The following is a 24,359-nucleotide window of genomic DNA, read 5'->3' on the forward strand; positions in this document are numbered from 1 at the left end:
TTATTTCACGACTAAACGTGCGATCGTGAGATCAAGCAATTCCAATAGAAAGTACCATCCATGCGGTCATTCAGCGTCGAGTTTCCAGTGTCTGGCGCCGTACCATTTAAACAAAGTATTCCAATATATTTTCCAAGATACGCCACTGAGGAAAAACTTATCAATTCAATTCGATTTGCAATATTTGATAAGAATTTATTGTGTTTGTCGAAATATTTATCATTTAACTATTGTAAAAAATAGTTACAACTTTGTCGTATTACACGTTAAATTACCAATTTAGAATAACAACGAAAGCAATAACGATAGAGACGGTAAACTATAATTAACAGCTAATCAGCATCTATTATAACTAATATAACACAACAAACAGGTTTTTGTTTTCAAGCATCCCAGTTTATAAATAAATATTTCTACGACGCATTTTCATTGTCAGTGAAATAAACATCGTCTGCTTTCAATCAAAGTTCCATTTCTGTATTTCGAATGACAAATCAATCCCAAATCCAATCAGGGAAATGAGAAATAATGGATACGGATTCCTTCCCCGAATATCGATTCGTAATTATGTCCTTATGACTTATTGACACTCCATCGAACTAATTGACACTCTCGGAATGCAATAATCACAATATGTGATTCGTCACAATTATTCACTCGAATTAAATAACTCGGAGTTCAATGTTGAAATCTAATCATCTATCAGACTATGTATAGATATTTTATAACTTTGTTCATTAATGTAAGAACTCTGTTTGGTACACAAGCGATTGGTGAGCAGACTCATATCCATTCACGCTCGTTTTTAGCTCTACGTACATACATTCCTGTAAAGATCTAGTTGCAGAAATCCTTTTCGCAGTGTAATTTTTTCGTGCATTACATCATCGTCCCGCGGAATAATTTTTTTCCGGATAAGTGAAAGCTTTTTTGAAGCTATAAAATACTCGTGGCGGTGTATCGTATTTCCGTATTCTGCTTACTTGAATACAGATTATTCACTCCAATCGATCTTATTGCTTTATATACAAGTTCTCTGTTGGCAACGAGCACTCGAAACGTGTGACACGAATATATACATAATACTTAAGCAAGTGTAAAAAATAATTGAGCAATTCAGCGTTTCTAACTTTCACACACCTTCTTAAGTTTGTGTCTATACATGCTACGAAAAATATTTACGACCAGTAAAAGAAATTTTCACACATTCGTCTCTTGAAGCTTACAATTAGCCTAGCTTCAAGTCACCCATATGTTGATATTCACAACACTTTGGTTTATCTGTTTAGCTTACATGATAAGGGCCAAAAGCTTCGTTACAACTTCGTGGAATCGATTCTGCTCAGACTTCCTGGATTGAAACCTGCGTTTGTTACACCTAGTTTCTTTCTGTAGGCTTTCTTCTTTTCTGGAGTCCTGCAAAATCCATATTATTAAGTTTTATCAAGGTTTATTTCGAACTTTGTTCGAATCTAAGAACGTTATACCCTTGTTTCATTAATAATTAAATTTTTTTCAAAATTTGCTTACCTGCTAATGCACGGAATCCACCAGAAGCTTTGCTCTTTACCAAAATCATTACCCTCTTGAAGACTTTCTGGCAAATCTTGATCCAAAGTTTCTGGTAAAAATAGAGTCAGAAACGCTGCGAACATTGACAAAAGACCCAGCACTACGAGCGGCAACTCTGGAGCGACCTCTGCCTGTAAAATTAGAAAAACTTACATTAATGTACACGACGACGAACATTCGGATTTCGGTTATAGTTCAGTCTAATATTCTTAAAATGTTCTGAAGTTATTTCGAATGCAACGTTTCAAAAATAGAACATTTTTAGGGCCTTATTCTCAATATTTTTTAATTTTATTTGTTCTCGGCCGAACATTTTTTATCTGGAATCTGATTTCAATTGAAAAACAAAAGATTCTTTCCTGAAGTGCAGGTGCAATTATGTCAGAATTTTTCCCACGCAAAGTTCCTGATGTATAGACAAATCTAACAAGAATTTCAACTTGAATTTCAGTGCCAAATTTTTCATTTGCAAAGATTTTCGGATGTTATACCAAAAATAAGTAGATATGAGACACAAAATATTAAATAACAATAAAACAATCACTTTTTGATTCTTACGACCAGGTGTAGAGATTTTGAAACTGACTGTGTAATTCAAAATTCGAGCAAATTTATTTCAAAATTTTCGGCGATTTTTAAAATGCTTTATTCAATTCTAATTTTGACAAAAAAAAACTGTATACCTAAAAGCATTTCATTTTTAAATTCTCCCAAATAGTTAACCAATTTACACAAAACTTACCAGGTATACAATGTAGGGTCCGATTATATGTGCGAAGTAACCGATGATGTGGATAAGTGAGACACCCTGAGCTCGTACGACTGTAGGTAACATTTCAGCGGCATACTGGAAGCCAATATTTGCGGCTATATTTACACCCAAACGGGCGAAAATAGCCATAATTACGGTTGGCCCTCCTGGAAATATTAATTAACATTTAATCACACTTCCAAATTTACATAATCAAAATGTCAAACATTACGTCAATTGAACTTTGATCGGTAAAGTGTCAGGAAAAGTATATAAGTTTTCATTTTTTCTCGATGTCTCCCTCTTCTGTTGTTAATAGTAATATAAATAAATAAAATTATGTCTCTACAAACCGGCGGGAGTAGCGATGGCGATGAAGGAGAATATACCACATATCGTCATAGACAGGAAACTCATCCATCTTCGACCCCAGCGATCCAAGAGAATTGCAAGAATTACAGCAGCCGGAAGTTCGGTGAGAGCAGCAAGTGAAAACGACATGAAGACGTTAGGGTCCAGAAGTTTCATGTTCCAAACGTGACCGTCGAAGACAATGATCATTGTAAGCCTGTAATCAATCGGATGTATGAGAAATGCTGGCAATGTTGGGTGAAAAATTCCAGTACTAACGATTTTGTTGATATCGAAGCATGACTTGAACAATCTGTATAATTTACATTCAAAACGACATGGTTGGAAAAATGTGTAAAGGTAGTCGATCAACAACACGACACACTTACTTTTAATTTTTCACCATTATTCCACAATCCATGAAAAATTCAGTATGAACACAAAGCGAGAGAAATAACGTTTATGTCGAACCTTGACTGAACTCACAGAATAATCAAAACAATCTCAAAATTAATTCAAAGTTGAATTTACATTACACATATTGTTGCGGTATCGTGTTATTTTACACAATGTACAATTGATGCGATGAAAAAGCGATGAGATTTTTTTTTTTAATTGTGGACAAGTAGTTCGTCTCTTACCACCAGATAATCAGCATCACCGTTATCCGTGCGAGTCGCGGTTTTTTGAAGAGATCCAGCACTGTATAATTGTTATGCGACTTGTCATTTTTTATTATGTTGTTGCAACTTTCTCGAAACTCTTCATAAATTTCTGGCTCCACGGTTTTACCGTTCACACGCTCAAACCTCTGGAGCATGTCAATAGCTTTGTCTACTTTACCACTTGAGATGTACCATCTGCAACAAAGAATGATGTGAGAAAAAGCCTTCCATGATGATCAGTGACGTAGGTGTTGACTAGATAATTGGATATGACGAACGTATAATTCATTGCGCATGTAGCCGAATATCGATGGCCTAACTTAATGGGTAAAAATTAGTCATTATAAATTTACCTCGCACTCTCTGGAACGATCCATGGCCCCACGAAGGCAATCGCTAATGGAGCCGCAGTTACAACACTAAGAATCCTCCAGTCAGCAATCCAGTATGCTATCCATGGCAGAATGCTAGATGCAACCGCGAAGTATATTCCAAAGGACAGATTGGCAATTAAGGTCCGGTATTTTGGGCCCACGTATTCTATTACTGTAAAATGGAAATTGGATTAGAGCGTTGATATGACGTGAAGTGTTTTCCCACTGATCACTTGATATGCATTCCGCATGCTAAGAACATTTTTTGAAGAAGAAGGCCGGTATCAAGTTGGGAACAAAGAGTTTTCAATCGATTGAAAGATTGATTGAGATTGTTAGTCCAGTAGCGGCTAAATTTAACTTTTGCTCGAAAGTAGAATAATAAATTTCTGAACTCTTACCGATTATGAAGAGGATGTTGAAGCAGTTATCGAAGGCCGTTCCAACAACCAATCTGCACAAGCAAAAGGACCAAAAACTATTTGCGAAAACTGTTGCAATTGATGCAAAGAATCCCACCGCGTTGCACGCTACTAAGGCGGGGATTCGTCCATAGTGATCGGCGACATATCCAAACACAAGCCCGCCTATCATACTACCAGCAAAAAATGCTGACTGAGCTGCAGATGAGAGGTAAGTCTTATCGCAAACCCATTCCAACTGTAAACGTAAACATAAGATTCGATTAACATAAGTGGCATAAGTACGATTCGTTGGGTACGATAGAGAAGCAAGCAAACCTTGAAACTACCCAACTGAAAATCATAATTCACTTACGTTAGGTTTTTGGAATTAGCAGTATCGAGGGGTAACCACTATGGAAGTCGGATCCACATCGTCAACGAAATTCACTCAGTCACTTACGGTTATGTGGATTCAGTTGAACTTACGAAGTCTTTCGAAGTTTGGAAATCATGAAGATTTGAGGTCGGATGTTCGATCTACTTCAGGAGTGGTTACCCGCTCGGATGTTATAATTATTAAGAAATTTTAAGCAAACAAATCCGTATTTTTCTTATGCAAATTTACCTCAGCGGCGATCGAGGCATATGGAATGTTCGTAAAGTTGAACGACCAGCCATGTTCACACTTTGTAGTCGCCCACGATGGGTCAGCTATTCTCACGCCTGCCAAGAGTTGTTCGGTATAGTTGACAGCATACATTTGACAGCGAGAAACAGCCGTGGCGCCTTCTAATTTCAGTTCATCAGCATTCGCCGCAGGAATAGAGAGGGCAATCCTGAAAGTTTTATATTGGATTAACATCATGTGATTATAAATTTTTTTATTGCAAATATAAGATGTAATTAGCCCGATATAATTTTATTTCAAAACGGATTTCGTATCGCGGAAAGAAATGGGAACATATGATTTGATCTAATTTAATCTAACAAATATCAAATTTTATTTTCATCTAATCGGGTTAATATCAAATTGTTTGTGACTAAGTTTCAAGCTCAGTTTACCGATTCAACGCCTGAACGGTGTGACCCGTATTACATATTTTGCGGGTTGCCGCTCAAGTTACCTTTCAGGCGCTGAGAATTTAAATACAAATCACACGCTACTGTACCGCAGTCGGTAAACTATTCAAATCCAAATTATTGCCAAGTCCGTTTTTATAATTACTTGGATGAAAAATTCGAAATCAAATAATGCGATTGACCTAGACCTGAAGGGTTTCAATAGAAAACTGGCAAAGAAGTCAGAGGAATGGAACACAAAATTTTTATTTGCTCGTACTTGGGGGGAAGGGGGGGGGGGGTCATTAATAATTCATACCTAAAAACGGAATTATAGAAGATTTTTGTCTTGTTTTTACAACTTTAATAAAAATATGAAAATGAGTTCTGGCCAGTTAAAGCATAAGGAAACGAGATTGAATATTATATTAGTTTTTATAAGTCATGGCATTCCATTTATTTTCACCAAAATATGTTGTGTTTTGAAGAAAAAACGTAACACATTTCCGAAGCGTCGAAAAAAGTGGAATCCAACACGCTTGCTTGCAAATTGCTCTACACTTATGTTATCACACGACACCTTGCCGTTTCTTTCGCTGCGTGTTTGGCCTTGCCTCCTGTCAAGGAAGTCAATGCGAGAAGCACGTGGGCAGAACGGAGTGTATATAAAAGAGACAGGAAACGGTGAATCATAAGAGAGTTGCATCAATGATCTTGAAAGCAAATATGATATCGATACAGTATACATGTATGGTGTATAAGGCGATTGAACATGTGTTTACGTGATTATCTGGCCCGATAGTAATTATTCGTCCCTTGATTTTTCAATGCATTGGTTTTTTTTTTTAAATACCGCTTTATAAGAGAGTCCTTAGTAAGTATTTGTACACAGCCGTTATTTTATCACTAGGAATGAGGAGTGATATTAGCTAACTTAGGAAGACGTGCAAGCAAATAATAGTTGAATTAATTCGCAGCAGATATCCTACCTCCCGGATGAAAATTCTTACGACTAGGAATTTTTGCAGAAATTGGAACGTTTCGCATTATTTCGTACAAAATTAGGTGTGCAAATGAAAAATTCTATCAGTATCGTCAGATAGAATGTCGAAAAATAATTGACACGTATTTTTTCTTTTTTCAATTCAATGTTTATTAACAAAGATATAGCTAATCGAATTCTGCGTGACGTCATAACGTTACACATTTTTCACATTCTAGTACATCCATATCCAAGCACATTGTTGTGACGTCACGCGTTCATTTCAAACTGCTATATTTTTGATAGGGAAAGTCAAATTGAAAAAAAAATAAATAAATAAATGTCAATTATTTTTTTACTTTCTATCTGACGATATTAATAGAAGTTTTTAATCGCACACCTAATTGTAAATTGTTAATTTTCTTTCAAAATTTTAGCATTTTGTAATTTTTTTTTTTTCTCCTTACATATTTATAATTTTGGGTGAAAATAATTTTTTTTTACAAAATTGTACGAAACGTTGCAAATTCTCTAAAAATTCTTAAAAGATCGTAGAAATCATTTTTACCAGGCTGCCTGTAACAAAGTATTCATTCACACACAACGAAACTTTGATCTCAAAGACAGACAGAACATGATTTCCGGTTGATTCAAACTACGAATTACAAAGCTGACCTTAATTAAAATATACAATGGACACAGCTTTCGAATTAAAGAGTATTTTTACAGACCACATAATCTTTTCATGTTTATTAACTAGTCAAAGCCATTTACTAATTGACTCACAATTTTACAATGAAATATATAATTCCATAAAAAAATCAGCTCTACGATTAATCTTTAGACGTACGATATGCACAATCGAAATATTTTCAAAGAAACTATTAGCATCCTCGATGCGGTTTGTCGTCACCAGAAACTGGACAGCACGTTGCGCAAATCAGGGTATTTCCCATTACCTCTCAACCGGTTTCTTCCTACACGATTCTCAGCTGAGCGTGTTGAAAATAGCTCCAGGCGAACAAAAGAAACAGGGAGATCCAGCTTGTAGTGCGAATTATTCACAGGTAAAGTATGCAAAATCATACCACATACGTCACTCGCTGTTTCTCTAGGAATTCTTTATTGCTGGCCCCGTTCATTCGACGAAACTGTTCAGTCCTTGCGTAGGATCCTGCGTCGTAAAAACTTCTTTTCACGTATTGCAGTTAACCCTCAGAGTTTGTTTGATTGTTAATGAGAAAAATTTGACTCATGCATACAACCAAGTTCGTTGATACTGCGTTTCTGTTTTTCACTGCACTATTTTTACAACTATATGATATCACGTTGTGCAAAATAATTTTCAAACGAATGCTAACATGCCTATGTATTGTCCCATGTGTTGTCCATTAAAAACCTGCTTGAGGTGAATATTCATATATAACGAGCACGTGGATGTTTTACATTTTTATAAATGGTGCGTATTTTTTTTCTCTTTACAAATACCTTATACTTTTGAGAAAATTGAAAGAAATTTTATGACTACACTACAGGTAACTTGAAAACATAATATTCAACGTTTACAGTATCGTTTGAATCTCTTCTTTGGCGAATCGCAAGAATTGTTTATAACGGGTTGAAATGAAGAAGAAAATTACGTTCTTAATGATCTATTGCGCACCCAACGATCGCCTACTTTTCGCACTGGTAACACAATTTACTATTCGGTTACATGATAACTTGTTGGTGAGACAACAACAATTTTTTTTCGGATCAGCTGAAATTTCGGTCGTTTTTTTTTCAGCCAGCAAGAAATGTGGTGAGATAAATCACTTTGTATTTTAGTTGATTTAAAAAAAGAAAGATTTCGTTAACCACACAAAAATATTTGCTTCGCTCAAACAGTCGTTACTTTCAGCGAATGTCCAACGAGTTTTACCATTTATCTGTTCTTTAAGCTGTATGACTTTCTCGATGTAGCAAACGTACGTATTTCAATAAAATAGTTATCGTAGAAATGCTTTTCGTAGAAACCTGGCATCTGACGTTGGCACATACATGCATAACGGAATCAAGCAGACATATTTGCTTATATGTTTCACGCCGTATTAGATTTGGATCTTTATATATCATTATGACGGTAATGTTTACCGTTAGACGTACTTAATATTTCCAAAAATATTTAGTTTCTGGTAAGAATTATGTGCAATCGAACATACTTATGGCGCAATACCTTTTTTTACATACACTGATCGTCGTCGTGATTTTCATAGAAGATGGAATTGAAGCTTTCTTCACTATAGAAATAATTCGATTACGCTCAATTTTTAAGCTAAACAATCGTCCAGAGTCAAACATGAGTAAATAAATAAAGAAACAAGTAGAAAAAAACATTCGCATCTCAATCCTTTAAGAATTGTGCTTCAATTATATTTTATAGCATTTATAATAAAAAATAATTCTTAGAAAATATTTTCGATTATTAATTCGTAAGCATTGGGGGTTCAGATTATGGTCACAAAATCAATTTTGGATGCAAGATGATTGGATTGTTGATTAAAGTAAATATCTTCGTTGTATAATACACGATTTTTTAATGAATTTCATTCGAAGTCGGGCATAAAATTTTGCGCTTGGATAATAAATAACATTTCGATTGGATAAAAAATTCATTCCGATTTGTTTGCCAAGATAACCGATCAGTTAATTGTATAATTACATTTCACTTACTTTTCGTGGTCGGTGAGATTCCAGCCATCAAGTTCGGGCACCTTACACCAATATTGTTCCGGTGTAAGGGTGAGGAAGAATTGAGTAAAGTAAAGGAAAGCGTAAACGACGGTGAAAGGCAGTAACAGAATGAAGAGCAGCCATTGATATCGGCCGGCTTCTCCAATATAGGGTAAGATGTCGTCGAAATTTTCGATTTTCGCGCGTTTTCCATCTTCCACCTTCGAGGGCTCAACAGCAACCGTCATTTTTTCGCCTGTAAAATAAAAATACAAACTATAAAGAAGCTTGTCTAAAAAATAAAAAACCCTCACAAGTTTTTCAGTTTCAGTTCAGAATAAAAATTTGAAAACTGAGTGAACAGTGTCAAGAACGGTTACGATAATGGGGTCTTGCGTCTTATGGAATTGTGTATTAAAAGGCTCCAGCCAATGGAAAAACTACGAGACTATTTTTAGTGTACTAATTATGAAAATTTACCCAGAAGTTACCCGTTTTCAATTCTTCCCTCAAGACCACGAATAACAGCACATTACCTAGTCAACGTACGTAATCTATCATTCCATGTATATTTCAGTAATTTTCAAAGTAAGTGCTTTGTACCTAGACGCAAGAACAGACCCGTCAAGCATTGAACTCTTGGTACACATGCGGGTACGCGATAAGGAAAGATAATCAATATGAATTTATGCAAGTCAGACTATCTGAACAACACGACATTCAGCGCAATCTGACAAGCTTTTTTACATATTGGGTAAATCACGAGTTGATGTTCTACTTTGATAAAGTAGATTGCATTTTTATTACAAAGGTTACCACAATTATACAGAGCGTAAAAAGGTTGATGATAAAATAACTTTTCTCGTCTGCCTGGATTAATCGAAGCAACAATTCATGCCCCTCAGACTAACGACTATGGTTGAAGTGTTTAACGCGATGTTATGGATTCGAGCGAAATTTTCGTCGAGGAATTATTATTACCTGCACCTAATTAAGGTTTCATTGGTACGCGTATGTTGCACATTATACTCATAGTTTAAGGGGTTAAGTCAAGCTTTGCAGACGAACCAATAGAGAAGTTTCACCAGCTGACGTCACAACATTTCTCAACCGAATTTCTCAGTCCACGCATAGCGGAAATGCGAATACTTTTACCTCTGTAGGTCCCACCACGATTCTTATTGCCACTAATCGATCAAATGAACAATTTGTTGAATTTGCGAAACGATGCGAGTCGATGTAGTGCGTGCCCATCAAGTTTCTTTGTGTCTTTATCAACGAGTCACCTAACTCCTTACACTATGATGCCAAAATGTGAGACAAGTGGTCACCAATTAAGGCATAAAAATAAAGACTGATCGCATCGAATCTAACAATGATGTGAATAAAATTTAACTAAAACGCGTGAGTTGATTTTATCAAGTTTGTAGCTTTTGCTAGCTTTATTGCGAATTAAATGCTATAAACTGCAGGAATATGCGTGTGAAAATAAGATGCGTTAATATGATTGTACAGCATTCTGTTTACTTATAATCCAAAGGTTCAGAGTGCAAGTGGCGTAATTCAGGTTGACTTAATTTTTTAGGACAAAAGAATTCGGACTTTGGTGAATCTCGAATACGAATTTTCCTGACCTGGAAAACTAGTTCAAACTTTGACCCGTCAATTCGTTCAAGTAATACTTTAGACATTTTTATTCCGCATGCTCTTGCACGACGATCAGAGGAATCAAGGCGAAAGATTTTTAGTCTCAACATTATCCATTCGAGTAAAATCTGTTGAACTTCGTATGCTGCAATGAATTTTACTGGCGTATCCAAACCCATTCAGCTCTGTGTTATATGCAAGTGAATATAAAATCTATAATGTCAGACTTTTACTTTCTGACAGATATCTTTACAATATTCTATAAATACTGCTTTCAATATGTTCGTATTATTACCGCAGAATTTTTTGTTAATATTTTACAGATATTCAAAGAATATTTCTCAACAAAAAGTATACTCCGGACATCACAAGCTACCGACTATATATTTATTTTGGTAAAGATTTCACAGCTATTGTTCGAGATTTTGATACATTTTTGATGCATTATTCTTGCTGAAGTAGAATTTTGGATATATTTTATATTCGACATTGCATGTAAAACTGCTCTGACTGCAGCATTTTTACTGTTTTAATGCGGAATATTTACTTCAGTATAAAACGTGCAAACTGAGAGCAATTTCTAATTGTTGTTACTGTAGAACTCGGTCGGTATTCCAAAATTCCGAATACTGGTAACACGTTTTTTTGCAATCCCAAGAATATTTACATTTTTTTCATAGCATGCTGTGACGCCAACTATTTATACCAGAAGGGCATACAGTGTTTGAAACGACTAAATATATATATATATAGCGATCCGCTCCTTTCATTAATTATTATTGAATTTAAAAAAACTGGTTCTTATGGTTTATTTTATAAACTCATGTTTATCAATCTGGCGTCCTCCAGCAGAGACGTGGAATAATGAAAAAAGTGATACGCTGAATTGAAAGGCTTTAATTATGCACCTTACGCTACATTATCTGCACGAACGACCTCACATAGGTCCAAAACGTGACTGTCTCTCATGAATGAAGCATAATTGCACTGATTGTGACTCGTTTTATTTGAAGAATATTCATCCTTCAACGATTAATTGCCAAAAATTTATTTCTCCGATAATGCCAAATTTTAACTTGCAACTGGATTCAATTTCGGTCAAACAATAATAATGCTGATGCAACGGTGTTCAAAAACCGGTTTGTTTTGGAGAGGCACGTTTTTTTGGGGTCCACTAGCTTTCTCATTATACTCGATGTATCTGATCATTTTACTTCGCTTATTCGTACATGCGATTTCGAAGCATTGCTGGTGATACCTCGATGCAATGGTTCTTCTTTCCCTTACATAATTTATTCTGTCGAAAGACGTACAGAGGAATTACACTTTAATGAATTCGTATCTGCATATATTTCTGTCGGGAAAAAGACACCAGTGTGACACGTGGAAGCGAGGAACAATAACTTTTGCTTATTGATAAGAAGTAACGAATAAAGCTGCCTGATAGACAACGAACATACGAAATCCAAAATTTTATGCTCAGGGGACAAAATAATCACAATTATACAACGACTGTCTTAATTTTACGTGAAATATATTCACAGAATCTAGTATGCGAAATCAGCTTCGCAACGTCGTTCTGACTGAACAAAATTTTCACCAACTTCTTATCTCCGTATATTTTTTTAACGCGGGTCGTACAATAAAAGTGTTGACGAAGCTCAAAAAAGTCACCTATTGTCAGACGTGATTAATTTGGAACTTGAATAACCGTCCATTGAACCGTGTCAGTCGTCTCGCACGTGACTGCTATAAAATGAGTCATACCGTGTTCAAACAATTGAGGAAAAATTTAAAGTCATTAGTTGAGACTGCATCCGTCACAGAAGAATTCTATCGTATAAATAATACAATATAAAGTGACTGTACGTTGACATAGGTACGGAGAAATATGATCGAAATAAAATCAAAGATTTTATGCAGAATTGTGCAAGTATCGTACAATTATAGTAATTATCTTGGATTCGAATAATAAATGATTGCACCGGAATGAAAATTACATCGAAGAATGTTGCTATTCTTTTATATACTCACACAACTGACTGACATGAAAACAAAAAGAAGATACAATTCAGTTAATTTACACTCTTGTGGATATTGATTAAATAGATAGCATGAAATTGTCTTTAGCTTATTACTTTCTTTGATACAAGTTCTTGTACGTCACTAATCTAGTGGCTTTAGTCGGAAAAAAATTTGATCCTAATGAATAAAATTTAATCCGGGAAAAAAAATTTCGGGGTTAATATACATACGATCAAACGTTATTTTCGTACCACCAAAAAAAGTTTAGTTGATTTTATAGTACGCGGAAAACAAAATGGTTTAATAATGACCGAGAAAAGTTAGGTTTGGCACCACATTCCCATGGATTCCGTTACCATCGCTCTAATGATTTCGTAAATTTGACCAATCCGTATACACCGATTACATATAGTGAAATGTATGAAGCAATTTATAGTTGAATCTACCGAAGGGTATTCAATATTTGGATAATACGTAACGGTGGAAAAAATATTTTTTTCACAAAATGCGTCTACAAATTGATTTTTTTTTTTAAATCAAAAGGTTTTCTTACAGAATAAATACTCACACTTCGTTAATCTTCAACTGACTAGAAGCGAAATCCCTGAATATAACGGTCTTTTTCATGAAATTATCACGACTATAGTCACTTATTAATTTACTGTTTTATTATATTTGTCAATGAATTAAAAAGTTCACCAACTCGTTTATTCGTTTAAAATAAATTAATTCGTTTGTTTGTTTGTTTGTTTACTTATTCGTACACGTCATTTTGGTAATATCCAATTTATAGTCTATAAGAGTTGTAAAACAAATATCAAATGTTCAAACAATATCCTAAAAAGGTAAATCTAACTTCCGCACAAAGGACCTTCGGGAGTCACGATTGTTCAGGAATTCACAACAATGACTCTTGTCGCCTAAGCCACTCTGGGTTACGAATGAATCTGCCAAACTGACGGCAATTAATTTGTAAGCTGCATCGTGAACGCATTCAGGGAACTGTTGAATTCGTGACTCCGCAGTCTTTATACAACCTTGCCCCTCCGCTTATTCACCGAGTCTAATAGTCACGTGGTGTACCGGTTACCCGTGACGTCGGTAAGAGACTAGCCACGGGGATTTTGTTGGTTTTATTTGAAATTTAATGACGCTTATCAAGCCTGGGTTTTACTGGGACTGTCTGCTTGCGTGCGTTACGCACTTTCCATGTCGCTCATGGCGATCGGTTTTGCATTTCATCACGATTTAGTTTATACCATTGCGTAGGTAAACCTGTCACATACAGGAGGATTCGACTTATATGGAACAAGACAAGATATAGAACGTTGGATCGCGAACGAGGAAATACCAACTTACATCTTTATAAACGTGACATGCTCCGGAGATCGGGATCGCAGTCTCGTGCGGGGTAAAAATTCCATTTCTGCTTAACTCCGTCGAATGCTTAACGTAAACGACATAACCTTATGGGAGGAAAGTCTTTTATTGCATCAATAATCAATAAAATAATTTCTTACTCAATTATTCATATTCATGTTAGGGCATATCATGTTCTAAGGAGGTTCCATACCTTTGCTAAAGACGACGCAGCGATGCTAATTGTAAGAGTCTCGAAAGAAGTCTCATTCGTTAGTTTTGCTAACGACAAGTAGTTCTTGAAGTTTCGCGAATATTAGGGAATTGCCTTGCGAGTGAATTCAATTCAGAACTCATTCTGCCGCAGTCGAAGAAGCTCTTACTTCGTAAAAATTCACACAGTATTTAACCAGTTTCATAACTACCAACACATGCGAGTGATGATGTATTTTTTGAAATTTTTTTCAGTCACTCAGATGATACTATACTTGCTGCGATGATTCGAAAATTTTATAACCATTTTTTAGTAATCAATTCTACTTTCATTGGCTTCTTTGTTGAATTAATTTTCTCGGATAAAAAATTTTCACTCTTAGTAGGATTCGAGACATCTTTTGGCAAACGAAGATTGAATTGTTCTTCTGAACTGACTGAATTATGAGATCAAACGTATTCCAAGGATTACGAATCTCCGTAAGCTAGTCTCAAAACCGGAGATGCGGTTGAACTCAAAGCTTGTTGACACATCTTGACAACCATGAAAATACTATACCGTGTAAAAATCATCGTATTTAGAAGAAAAATCGATACTGATTACATTCGTAATTTGTATTTAGAAGAATAAACGATACTAATTGCATTCGTAATTTGTAATTGAAATTTTTCTAACTACAAATTGAAAATGAAGTTAGTATTTTTTACCCCGTTAATTACAAATTACCAATTTAATTAGCCATTTCGATGTAATTAATTACACAAAGTAGTTAGTGGTGCCCAACACTAAACCATCGATATCTAAGCTTTTGTTTACAATTACAGTACTTTCAATATTTTTTCTTTTTCTTTTTCAAGAGATCTAGTCCTAGTTTACAAATAGGTGATAAAATATTCTACTTTAATGAATAATCCACGTTTTGCTTTCACGGAATATTAATACCCGTAAGAACCGGTTCAGGGTACCCGTATTTCTATGTGACTTGAATTCGTGCTTTAATTTAACAATCTTGGATTTTGCTGTCGTAGATGTACTCTTTAGTATCTCTTCACTTGGCGTTTTGTTGTACCAATATATACATGCACCAGAAGCATCTTCTGTAAACATATTATTTCCCTTCTATATGCTTAGCCATTTCTGCATTTTTCATTTGTTTACTTCTCTGTCTCGAAACGTCTGATATTATCTTTTTCGCTCGTTGGTATCAAACAAGCTTAATCTTTGCCCTTATCTCGTGATAATTCAAACAAATCCCTTGTAATTCCAGCTTCTGAGTTATAACTCCAAAATAGTTGACGATTCATTTTCATGTTTATTCACGTATTTTCGTCTTATCAGTTCTTGGGTTATTCTAAAAGTAGCTCAATTCTCACAATCAGCTGTAAAACGTAAGCCAGCTATACACAAGGTGTCATATTTTATGATTTTTCACCACCAAACAAATATAGCTATTTTTAAAGCATAAACAAGTGTAACCGCGTAAAAAATTATACACCGACTGCCTCGTTCAAGTTGACCCAGCGAATACACGCGCAGATTTCATAGTCACGGGTGAACTTGCGAGAGCCTGATACCGCGGAGCTTTTGCCATGATAAAAACGCCCCTGTCACGTGAAAAAACTTTCATCTTCACCCTCGGATTTGCCACCCGAAAGACTTCTTGTCGTCACTCCGCTGCGAAACTCTACGCATCGAAAGACAGGCGCCAAGTATTTCTCAAGAAGACCTGGTTTCGTTGATAACGATTGCAAATTATGCATTCTCCTTTTTCTCTTCCGATGTACGAAAATAAAATTGAATTATCTTATTTAGCTGCAAGGTTGTCATTTTTTTTTTACAAAGCGTGCAACAAAAATATAAAATGCTGAATTTATGTAGTCACTCGCCCTAGAAAACGCTTTGTAAAACCGTCTGATTGCCAAATCTTTGAAACTTGTACAATTGTCATTGAAATATTTCGGAAATTACTCCATGTAAATTCGTATTTTTTTTTTTTTTACCATTTGATATTTTAATGTTTTTCTATAACAATCAGAATCCTTATGAAACACACAACGTAAGACTTTTTTTTTGCGATATCTACTTTTCAGAAATCTATTTATTATTTAATATAAGTTTATCGGTAGTAGTTTTCGTACAAGATCTTGTTTTAAAATCATAATTTCACCATTTTTTCTTCGTATCGTTTGCTCGGTAACTTTGTATAATCGTGAGGTTTTGCATAGTGGAAAGAAAGATTAATTTCACTGGTTCGGGTAAATTCAAGATGGTGACCAAATCCTGTTCTTACTTATGTCCGCCATTTTAAATTTGATGAAAAATGGTTTTTCTCCAATAACTCGGCCATTTTCAATTTTAACGAAAATTCGTAGAAACCAAAATCGTAGGAAATTCATAGGCATAAGTGACTCGGGGTGCTTAAAATTTATCAAAATTTGGTCTTCTTCGGTAGAAACGCACGTTGAAAGAAATAAATGAAACATATCAATTTTTCATTCCCATCATTTAAATGTAAAGTCGTGTAAATTTCAGATTTTTTTTTTTTATACCACCACTTCCCAGATCACCGCAAGTGTATGTCCGAGCAAATAGACAAACAGATAAAACGAGATTTTTATAAAAACCTGTTTTCTTAATATTTATTAAAATTCATTCTCGTACGAAACCAACATCTTGATATAAGAAAGGTAAAAATCTAAATAAAAATCAGTAAACAATACTCGCATATAAAAAATTCGCGAGATTAAATTAGAATGCAATTCTTTTTCATTGAATTACAAGAGATTCGAGTGCCTATCGATACCGCTACGAGCAAGTGCGACAGGAAAGTCATTCGGGTCCGACGCCGATCGGATGTGAACGGATCCAGTCGAATACGAGGGTCAGCAGCCCTCCCTTGAAATCAATGTCAGGCTTCACCTGCTGGCAACAGTCGCGTGTAACAAGACATTTGTTTATACCGACTTCCAGCCTTCTATCCCTCTTCATCGCGTCAGTGAGGAATAGTAAAATACTCGATACTTCGTTGTTGCTTATTTTTTTTATCCGCTTTGTTGTTCCGACCTTCGCAGGAATTCGCCCTAGGACCCATAAGACTGACGCGACGGCCAATGCTAGCAAAATGTCGATGTTAGTGTGCCTTTGTTCTGCCAGTTACACAGACGAAGTAGTGACTGCCATCCGGTGAATTTGAACCGGCAGTAAACCGTTGACGTGCCGATACTGTCCGATCCAATTATCGACTTACTTCTGGAAAGAATAATGCATTTGTGCAAGTGTTCCCGTCACTCTGTCTTCTTTGATCATGGCGTCATGTCAGCATCGTCAAGTAATCATTGACAGCAATATGCCAAAAACAGGTCGTTGCAGAGAATCTTTATTTATTCGTTATGTAGAATTTTTACTGAACTTGTTGCATTTAAGGTGACATTATCAGGAAATCGTTTAATGTGGATCATTGAAAATTAAGACGAATTTGTGACTACGCGGGAAAAGTTTTTCGTGTAGAATATGTCGATGCATCAAGGACTGATTTTCGGGCATCGAAACTCTTTAACATTCAGCGAGTCTCACGGAGCTAGAGGTTCTAAATAATGAATCCCTCTTCGTGGATACATTGAAATTTATACATAATAAATCTAACGGTTATATCTTGCCTTATGGAAAACCTTAGGACCAGGTCATTGGCCGAATAATCCAGAATACAAATTGAAAATTTTAAAACAGGATCTAATAGAAGAACTGTAGCCCTCGATAGAATTACGTTGGATAGTAAACGTATTTATGAGAAATTAGTAACCTCGGAAAGTAAGGTTTACATTGTGTTGTTCATGAGGATTATACATTTTATAACATAAAAACTTCACAACATGAAATAGTGTGAAAAATATATTTAATTGCGACACTCAAAAGTGAAGTTACTTACGTAATTCATAGGCAAAGCTATGATAATAATTGGACGAACTTCAAGGTTTGAGGTAATATAGTTTGTAAATTACCTCAAGATAAGTGACTGCGTCGATAAGCAATATTCACCCACTTTTATGTTGAATAATATATTGCGTAACAAGGAGGCAAACTGCAAACTCGGTCTTTTTGGGGCCGAAGACAAATCGAAACGTCGTAAGCCCGTTTTCGAAATATTTCGCACTGATCAGTTGCCAGCACTCGAATATCTCTCTTGTGAGATCTATTGCAACAAAAGTAAGTTGGAAAAACAGTTTCTTTGCAATACTTTTTATCACCATGAGTCTGTCGGTCCGTCCTAAAAACTTACGCGATGATCTTGACAATGTACGAGTGAAAAATGTGAAACTGATAGAACTTGGCTGAGGAATGAGAAATTTTTTAAAGATAGTTAGAAGGAAAAATTTCTGCTAAACAAAATATTTATAAATATTATTTTAAATAAATATATAGTGGAAATTTTTTTATTATTTATTTAGAAAAAGTGTAGGTATGTCGGATAAAAGTTGAGAACTGATTCATATTTCAGGTAGAACCGGTAGTTCGAATTAAACGTAAAATCCCGTAAGTTTCAGATTTTTTCATCCAGCCGTTTGCGAGATCATCGCGAGAGTTTTTTTTATTTTTTGATGCTTGAGGTTCGAAAACGTTTAAAATTCGTTGAAATCGCAGAAAGTGATTCTCGACTGAAACCAATACCTCTATTAAATGAATCAAGGATGAAGAATTGCAATGTGTTGTCTGAAATGGAGTAACGTACTGAAATTTTAGATTTCTACGTATAGCCGAGTCCTGCAACTTTTATATATATACGAAAGGAATGCGAAATCAGAATCGCTAACCTTTAAATTTTTAAGCAGGTTATAGAAGTAATTCTCTTCGTACGTCATCAGAACAAGATAATGATCAGGTGGTCAAAGAGGCGAAGGAATAATATAGAAAGTTTCCTCAATTGCCAAGCGTGGTTGTTAAAATGCGTAAGTGGCAAAGCGAGCGTTCCCAGATCAAATCCCTTCCCGATTGCAATGTTTTATCTACAGAGAACTTGGAACGTGTTTTTGCAGATTTTGTTACTGCGGCGATTCTCAGAACCGGTATAAGAAGGTCGGGTAGAAATCGCTACTTTTCAACAATTTTATTACGAGATAGTGGTACGTTGGGTATATTTATAAAAGTGTGACGTTCCTCAGCTACGAAGATCTCTTTGAAAATATGAAAATCGAAAACGCCGAAATCAAAATGCTCAATCGATAAAAAATCTGTTACCTCAATTCGTTCATTTTCACTCTACGACGGCGAATTGTCGGTTTATTCTAGAAACTATTTTTCACAAAGTCTCGGAATAGATTTTTTTCTTTTTCAGAAATCAATTCGATGTTACCATTAGTTCATTATAATCAATATCGGTAAAACGTTGTGAAATCAATTATTTGACGATGCCAATGCGATGAAAAAATGTGTTAATGACTTCATATAAAATATTCTTATCTACCTACTAGAGTATACTAGATTTTTGAACATTTAGTTGAAATGAAATACTGTTATATAAACTATTTTTATAATTGAGTCGACAGATTGTAAAACGACACGTAATGTTCTGCCGACTGTTCGACATGGCCTCTGACTGCTTGTGAAGTATTCAACCGAATATAATTTCAAACCAACTCCTTTTTGAAATATATCCCATGTATTTCATCGCGAATCTTCTTTCCTTTTTTAGAAAAGTTTTAAGCTTCATTGATTCTCAAGTGAAACAAAAACAAACTAGGATTTTCGGGAATGTCAACCTATAATATAAAATTTCACCATCGTATTAATTGTAAGTTATTACTTGATATGTTATTTTCAATTTAAGTGAATCTATGTTGAAAAGTAGAATCGTGCTTTGTCATCGTTTCAATTAAGCCCAAGAAGTTACCGTTATTTTATATGAAAAGTATATACGATATGTTATTGTTCTTCAATTCCTCTTCGACTACTGGCTCTTTCGAAAATTCATTATTTCAATTTTTCTGGCTATTGAAAAATTGCTCTTTCAATTTTTGTTTTCGTTCCACCTTAATTTTTGGCCGAGTGTGGTGCACCTCTTGCACCCATCAAAAGCCAGACTTGATTTCTAATGATAACTTGATAAACGAGTCACTCAATTTCTTGATTCATGCTTTTTATAATTTATCGTATAGTTCACACTACTTGTCAAATTGCGCTATACAACTTTTTAACTATCAAATCGTAGATGCTTGTGGCACGTTACAGTTGAGGAAATCATGCTGATTATTGGTTTTTTTTTTAATTATTGTTATTATTATTATTATTATTTCCGCCTTACAACTCTGCAGTCATTAACAAGAAAAGTATTGATGTATGTAGTTTCATCAAAAATTTGTGATGTTCATTTGTGTGAAATACCATTTGGAAATGCTGTCGTATCTCAATCGATGAAAAAATTCTATTCAATGTAGTTTTTAGGTTTGTACAGCGTAATTGCATGATTAGTAATAATGTTGATTGATAATATGACAATTAATATTGATCTACTACTAAAAATACAAGTAATAAAACCGAAGTAAAAAACATTTGAAATGTAAAAAAAGCTGACAAAAACGAAATTAGCTCACAATGAAAAATCACGAAAAATTTGGCGCAAATTTTTACATTGTGTCCGTATAATGAAAAGCAGAATTTTTTTTTCCACCTAAACTCTTTTACCGCCATCGACAGATAACGAAACTCGTAACCGTAAGAAGCAGAATATAGATCACTCGTTGTACAAAGAACGCGTATTTGATGAACAAACAATGGAGCGCCAGCTTGTCAGCTATACTTACACTCGATTTACAGTTTTAACGATCAAGAGATAACTTAAAGTGTTTCCGGAGGCATGAATTTATAACATCAAACCATCATTTATAGCAAGCAATTTGTAACGATGAACATTTAGAAGAACTTGCAACGTTAATTGCATTCAAGATTTTATTGCAAATTTTACATTTTTCGTTAGAGCAAAAAAAAAAAAAAAACAAATAAAAAATTCAGGTCATATCACTGTTCTTCTAATTTTTAGATTTATCGATCAAACTCTGTCTTTTCATTACTGTGCAGCGCCAATTCGCATGCTTAATGCTTATGTGACGGCAATTCCATTATATTCCATAACTACGTAGAATTTTAGATTATTCCATCCTAGTGACGCGCATTGCTTTGCTGTACTTGAAAAGTTTCACTACCGCAGGACTTGATAAACGAATAATTCTCATGCGATGGGTTCACAATTTTTTGGAATCACATACATTATACGTTTTGAAAAAGACAAGGGACATTCCATGTGAGGTGGATCAGGCACCTCTATAAAAATATTCTTCAATTATGAATGTCAATAAACATTAAAATTGAATAAGAGGGGGCAGGATTTTTTTTTTTTTCTTGCTGTTTCAACCCATTCTTTTTGATATAACTAAAAGCAAAAAATAGCTTAGAACACTTCGGGATATCTTAAATATGATTTTCTGATAGAGTCCTGCAGGATCCCTACGGAACTAGGAAGGGGGCGGGGGGCAGTTCAGATGTTTATGCATGGAAAATACAAACAAAATTATTAAGGAAATTTTAACACGATTTCGCATTTTTGACGCGAAAGAAAAGTCAAACAGCCCAAGGGCTCCTGTGACTAATATATGTATATATGTGTATTAACTCGCAACGCTAGTATATCCTAAAATACTTAATTTACGAAGGTACGTGAGCGGAGTTAAAAAAAAAATACGAGGAAAAATATTACGATACAAATGCTACTTACTTTTTGTAGATATTCTCTGCCGCGATTGTTCAACTGCAACGTGGCGGCAACATACGTTGTCGCCATATGAAATTTTCGGGAAGATCAAGGAATATATACATATACATATATACGAGTTCCAACGGCATACTTTACAAATAGTTTGGATGATGTTTCAATAAAATCACGAAAAAAAAGTTCCTTTCTTACCTACTACTTATATACAGCGGTTGATTAATATCGTAATCTCCTACTTGACCCCTACGTCCCTAACGGGGTTAGTTAAAGGGGAAGTAGATTTTTGGGTTGGAAGGTTTTTCAATAAATGCGAAATTCGAAGAAACATTTGCAATGAAAATTTTTGGAAAGTTTTCTTTTTTTTTCTAAATTTATTACTGGGCCGAGTCACTTAGGTGGAACTTATTGTTAGTTTACGCGCAATCCGCGTTATCAGCGATGGCGCATCTCGACTGACAACCGCGAAACGTCTGGCCTATTAACTTTAAATGTTCGTCTGCAATTTTCTATAACATCACACGTGTATTTAAATTTATTTTGTTTATTTATCTTCGTCAGCCTTTTTATTTGTTGTTATATTAATTAAGTCGAATAAAATAAAATAATTATGTTCAGCTGCTCGATTCGTTTGTTATAAATGCCCTTACCTGCAAGAGTGAGATTAATGAAGGGTATACAATAGAAAAATTAAGCCAGAACCTATGAACTAACCGTCACGTTTGGCTGTCCACTGAATAAACTGACAGTTTCGAGTCAATATTTCTCCGAACAACGCGCTACGTGAAAGCAGAGTCTAATTACTGTAGGATAATCATGTGTCTATGCATAAATTATATGCGTATATAGTGTCGTATTGCGAGAGTGTATGGCTCGAGCGTGTCGAGTGGGATAACTTGGATAATGAAATTAACTTGGTGTTAAATATGAAATGAGAACGAGTTTATGCGGAATACGGGATTCGCGGGCTGGTCTCCTGAGGGGCTACTCCAGGATGGTTGAGGCAGGCGCCGAGAAACTGGCGTGGAAATCTCACAATCAGTCCGCAAATCAGTTGCTATATACGTTCTGGAAAGAACGTCGCCAGAAATCTTTTATCCACTTGGTGATACTTGATTTAAGCTCGATTTACTAACCTTGAGGTGCTTAGGTTCGCGAACTTCTATATGATCTACTCGTATTGATTTCTCCTGCAGACTGTCTCGATCTGGAATTATGTGGCTGCGGGTCGTGCCAACTATCGCTACGCGTGATTGGAATGATTCTTTTCACACAATACTTTAATTTAAAATGATGTTTTTTGAATCGATTTTCAAGATTTTGGTTTTACAATGTCGGTTTTCACTTCTTTAGTTGTACTGAAGTTCGAAGAAGCTGAATATGAGAGTTTTTTAATTTAGGATGATCTGGATTGATCTTCATTTTGAAGAGTTCTGAATGGTATGAAGTCTTGATTTGTTCTGTTTTTAATTCAGTTCTGTTCTCTCTGGTGTCTGAAGTGATTCTCTGTCGCATTGGTCTGGTTTGAAAAGGGTCTTTAATAGTGGGAGTTTTGGAAAAGTCATGATTGGTCTTTAGCTAGGTTAGTGAAAGATGATTAGCCTTGAAGAGGCTAATCGGTGCAGTGCTGACGAAATGAGGCGAGATTCAGATTTGGGCTAAAAAAATTTGAATAAATTTCAATAATGACCACAAAGTCGACACTGGCACAAAAATTGACGAATTTCAGTGTAGCGCGAAATATTTTTTTTCGATATGAAGCAGTGTTTTAGCATTGATGAAACTTATAAGTTATATCCGTCATATCCACCCCCACATACCGTGAAAAACTTTTAAGAAAAAAAATTACTTTTCGAGAAAATTGGTGATAAGCCTCGATAACTTCCACGTTTTTTATCCGTCCCCGAAAGTTGTTTTCGTGTATCTATTCTAGAAATATCATAAAACTATATCAGGTAATAATACATTGTGCATCAAGGGCGGAAAAGAGGCGATGATAATGAAAAAAAATGGATTTCTTTCCCTCAAAAGAAACGAATACCTCCTCAACAGTTATTGCTACACTGTACGATAGTGACTTGCAATTCGTTTTTTAATTTTCACAAATTCTTGTAAAAGTATCAAAAAAATTTATTCATTATTAATTTCCTTTACGAATAATTTCTTTTATACTTTTTTGCAGCGTAGTTCAAGCGCTAAGGAGTTGAAAGTATTTGACCGGCTCAAAACTCGTCCTCATCTAGCGAAATACTTTTTATCTGAGGTAAATCATGGTCAAATTCTTTTCTTTCCGTGTACCCGCAGCCTCGATCTGACTTTGCAATTCCTCACGGAACCGAACAGGGAATTGGTTAGATTGAATTAGTTTTGTTACTTGTTACTATATGGTGACCACGACGAATGAGACAAGGTCGTGATATGACTACGTGATGACCTTACCGATTTCCTATTAATGTATGTGATGCATTTTTTCGCTGAATTGGACACT

At 35.1% G+C, this 24,359-nt stretch overlaps 1 protein-coding gene across 2 annotated transcripts in view; it reads right to left on the bottom strand.

Moving 5' to 3' along the window:
• Window positions 1–855: 855 nt before the first annotated feature.
• Window positions 856–24,359, bottom strand: part of LOC124409094 (organic cation transporter protein-like) — a 31,891-nt gene continuing 8,387 nt past the window's right edge. The window contains exons 2-11 of one of the 2 annotated variants that reach the window (XM_046886498.1): window positions 11,916–11,920; window positions 8,871–9,126; window positions 4,743–4,953; window positions 4,115–4,373; window positions 3,693–3,885; window positions 3,316–3,534; window positions 2,677–2,891; window positions 2,315–2,490; window positions 1,531–1,703; window positions 856–1,416 (exon numbers count right to left, since the gene is read on the bottom strand). In XM_046886498.1, the coding sequence (XP_046742454.1) occupies window positions 1,317–1,416; window positions 1,531–1,703; window positions 2,315–2,490; window positions 2,677–2,891; window positions 3,316–3,534; window positions 3,693–3,885; window positions 4,115–4,373; window positions 4,743–4,953; window positions 8,871–9,118 (1,794 nt within the window). In that variant the 5' untranslated portion in view covers window positions 9,119–9,126; window positions 11,916–11,920 and the 3' untranslated portion in view covers window positions 856–1,316. Of the gene's footprint in view, window positions 1,417–1,530; window positions 1,704–2,314; window positions 2,491–2,676; window positions 2,892–3,315; window positions 3,535–3,692; window positions 3,886–4,114; window positions 4,374–4,742; window positions 4,954–8,870; window positions 9,127–11,915; window positions 11,921–13,110; window positions 13,279–24,359 lie in introns of those variants that run through there. The other variant, XM_046886499.1, reaches the window with a different exon arrangement.

The sequence above is a fragment of the Diprion similis genome, chromosome 8 (genome assembly GCF_021155765.1).
Source record: "Diprion similis isolate iyDipSimi1 chromosome 8, iyDipSimi1.1, whole genome shotgun sequence".
In the NCBI taxonomy this organism is placed as follows: Eukaryota; Metazoa; Arthropoda; class Insecta; order Hymenoptera; family Diprionidae; genus Diprion; species Diprion similis.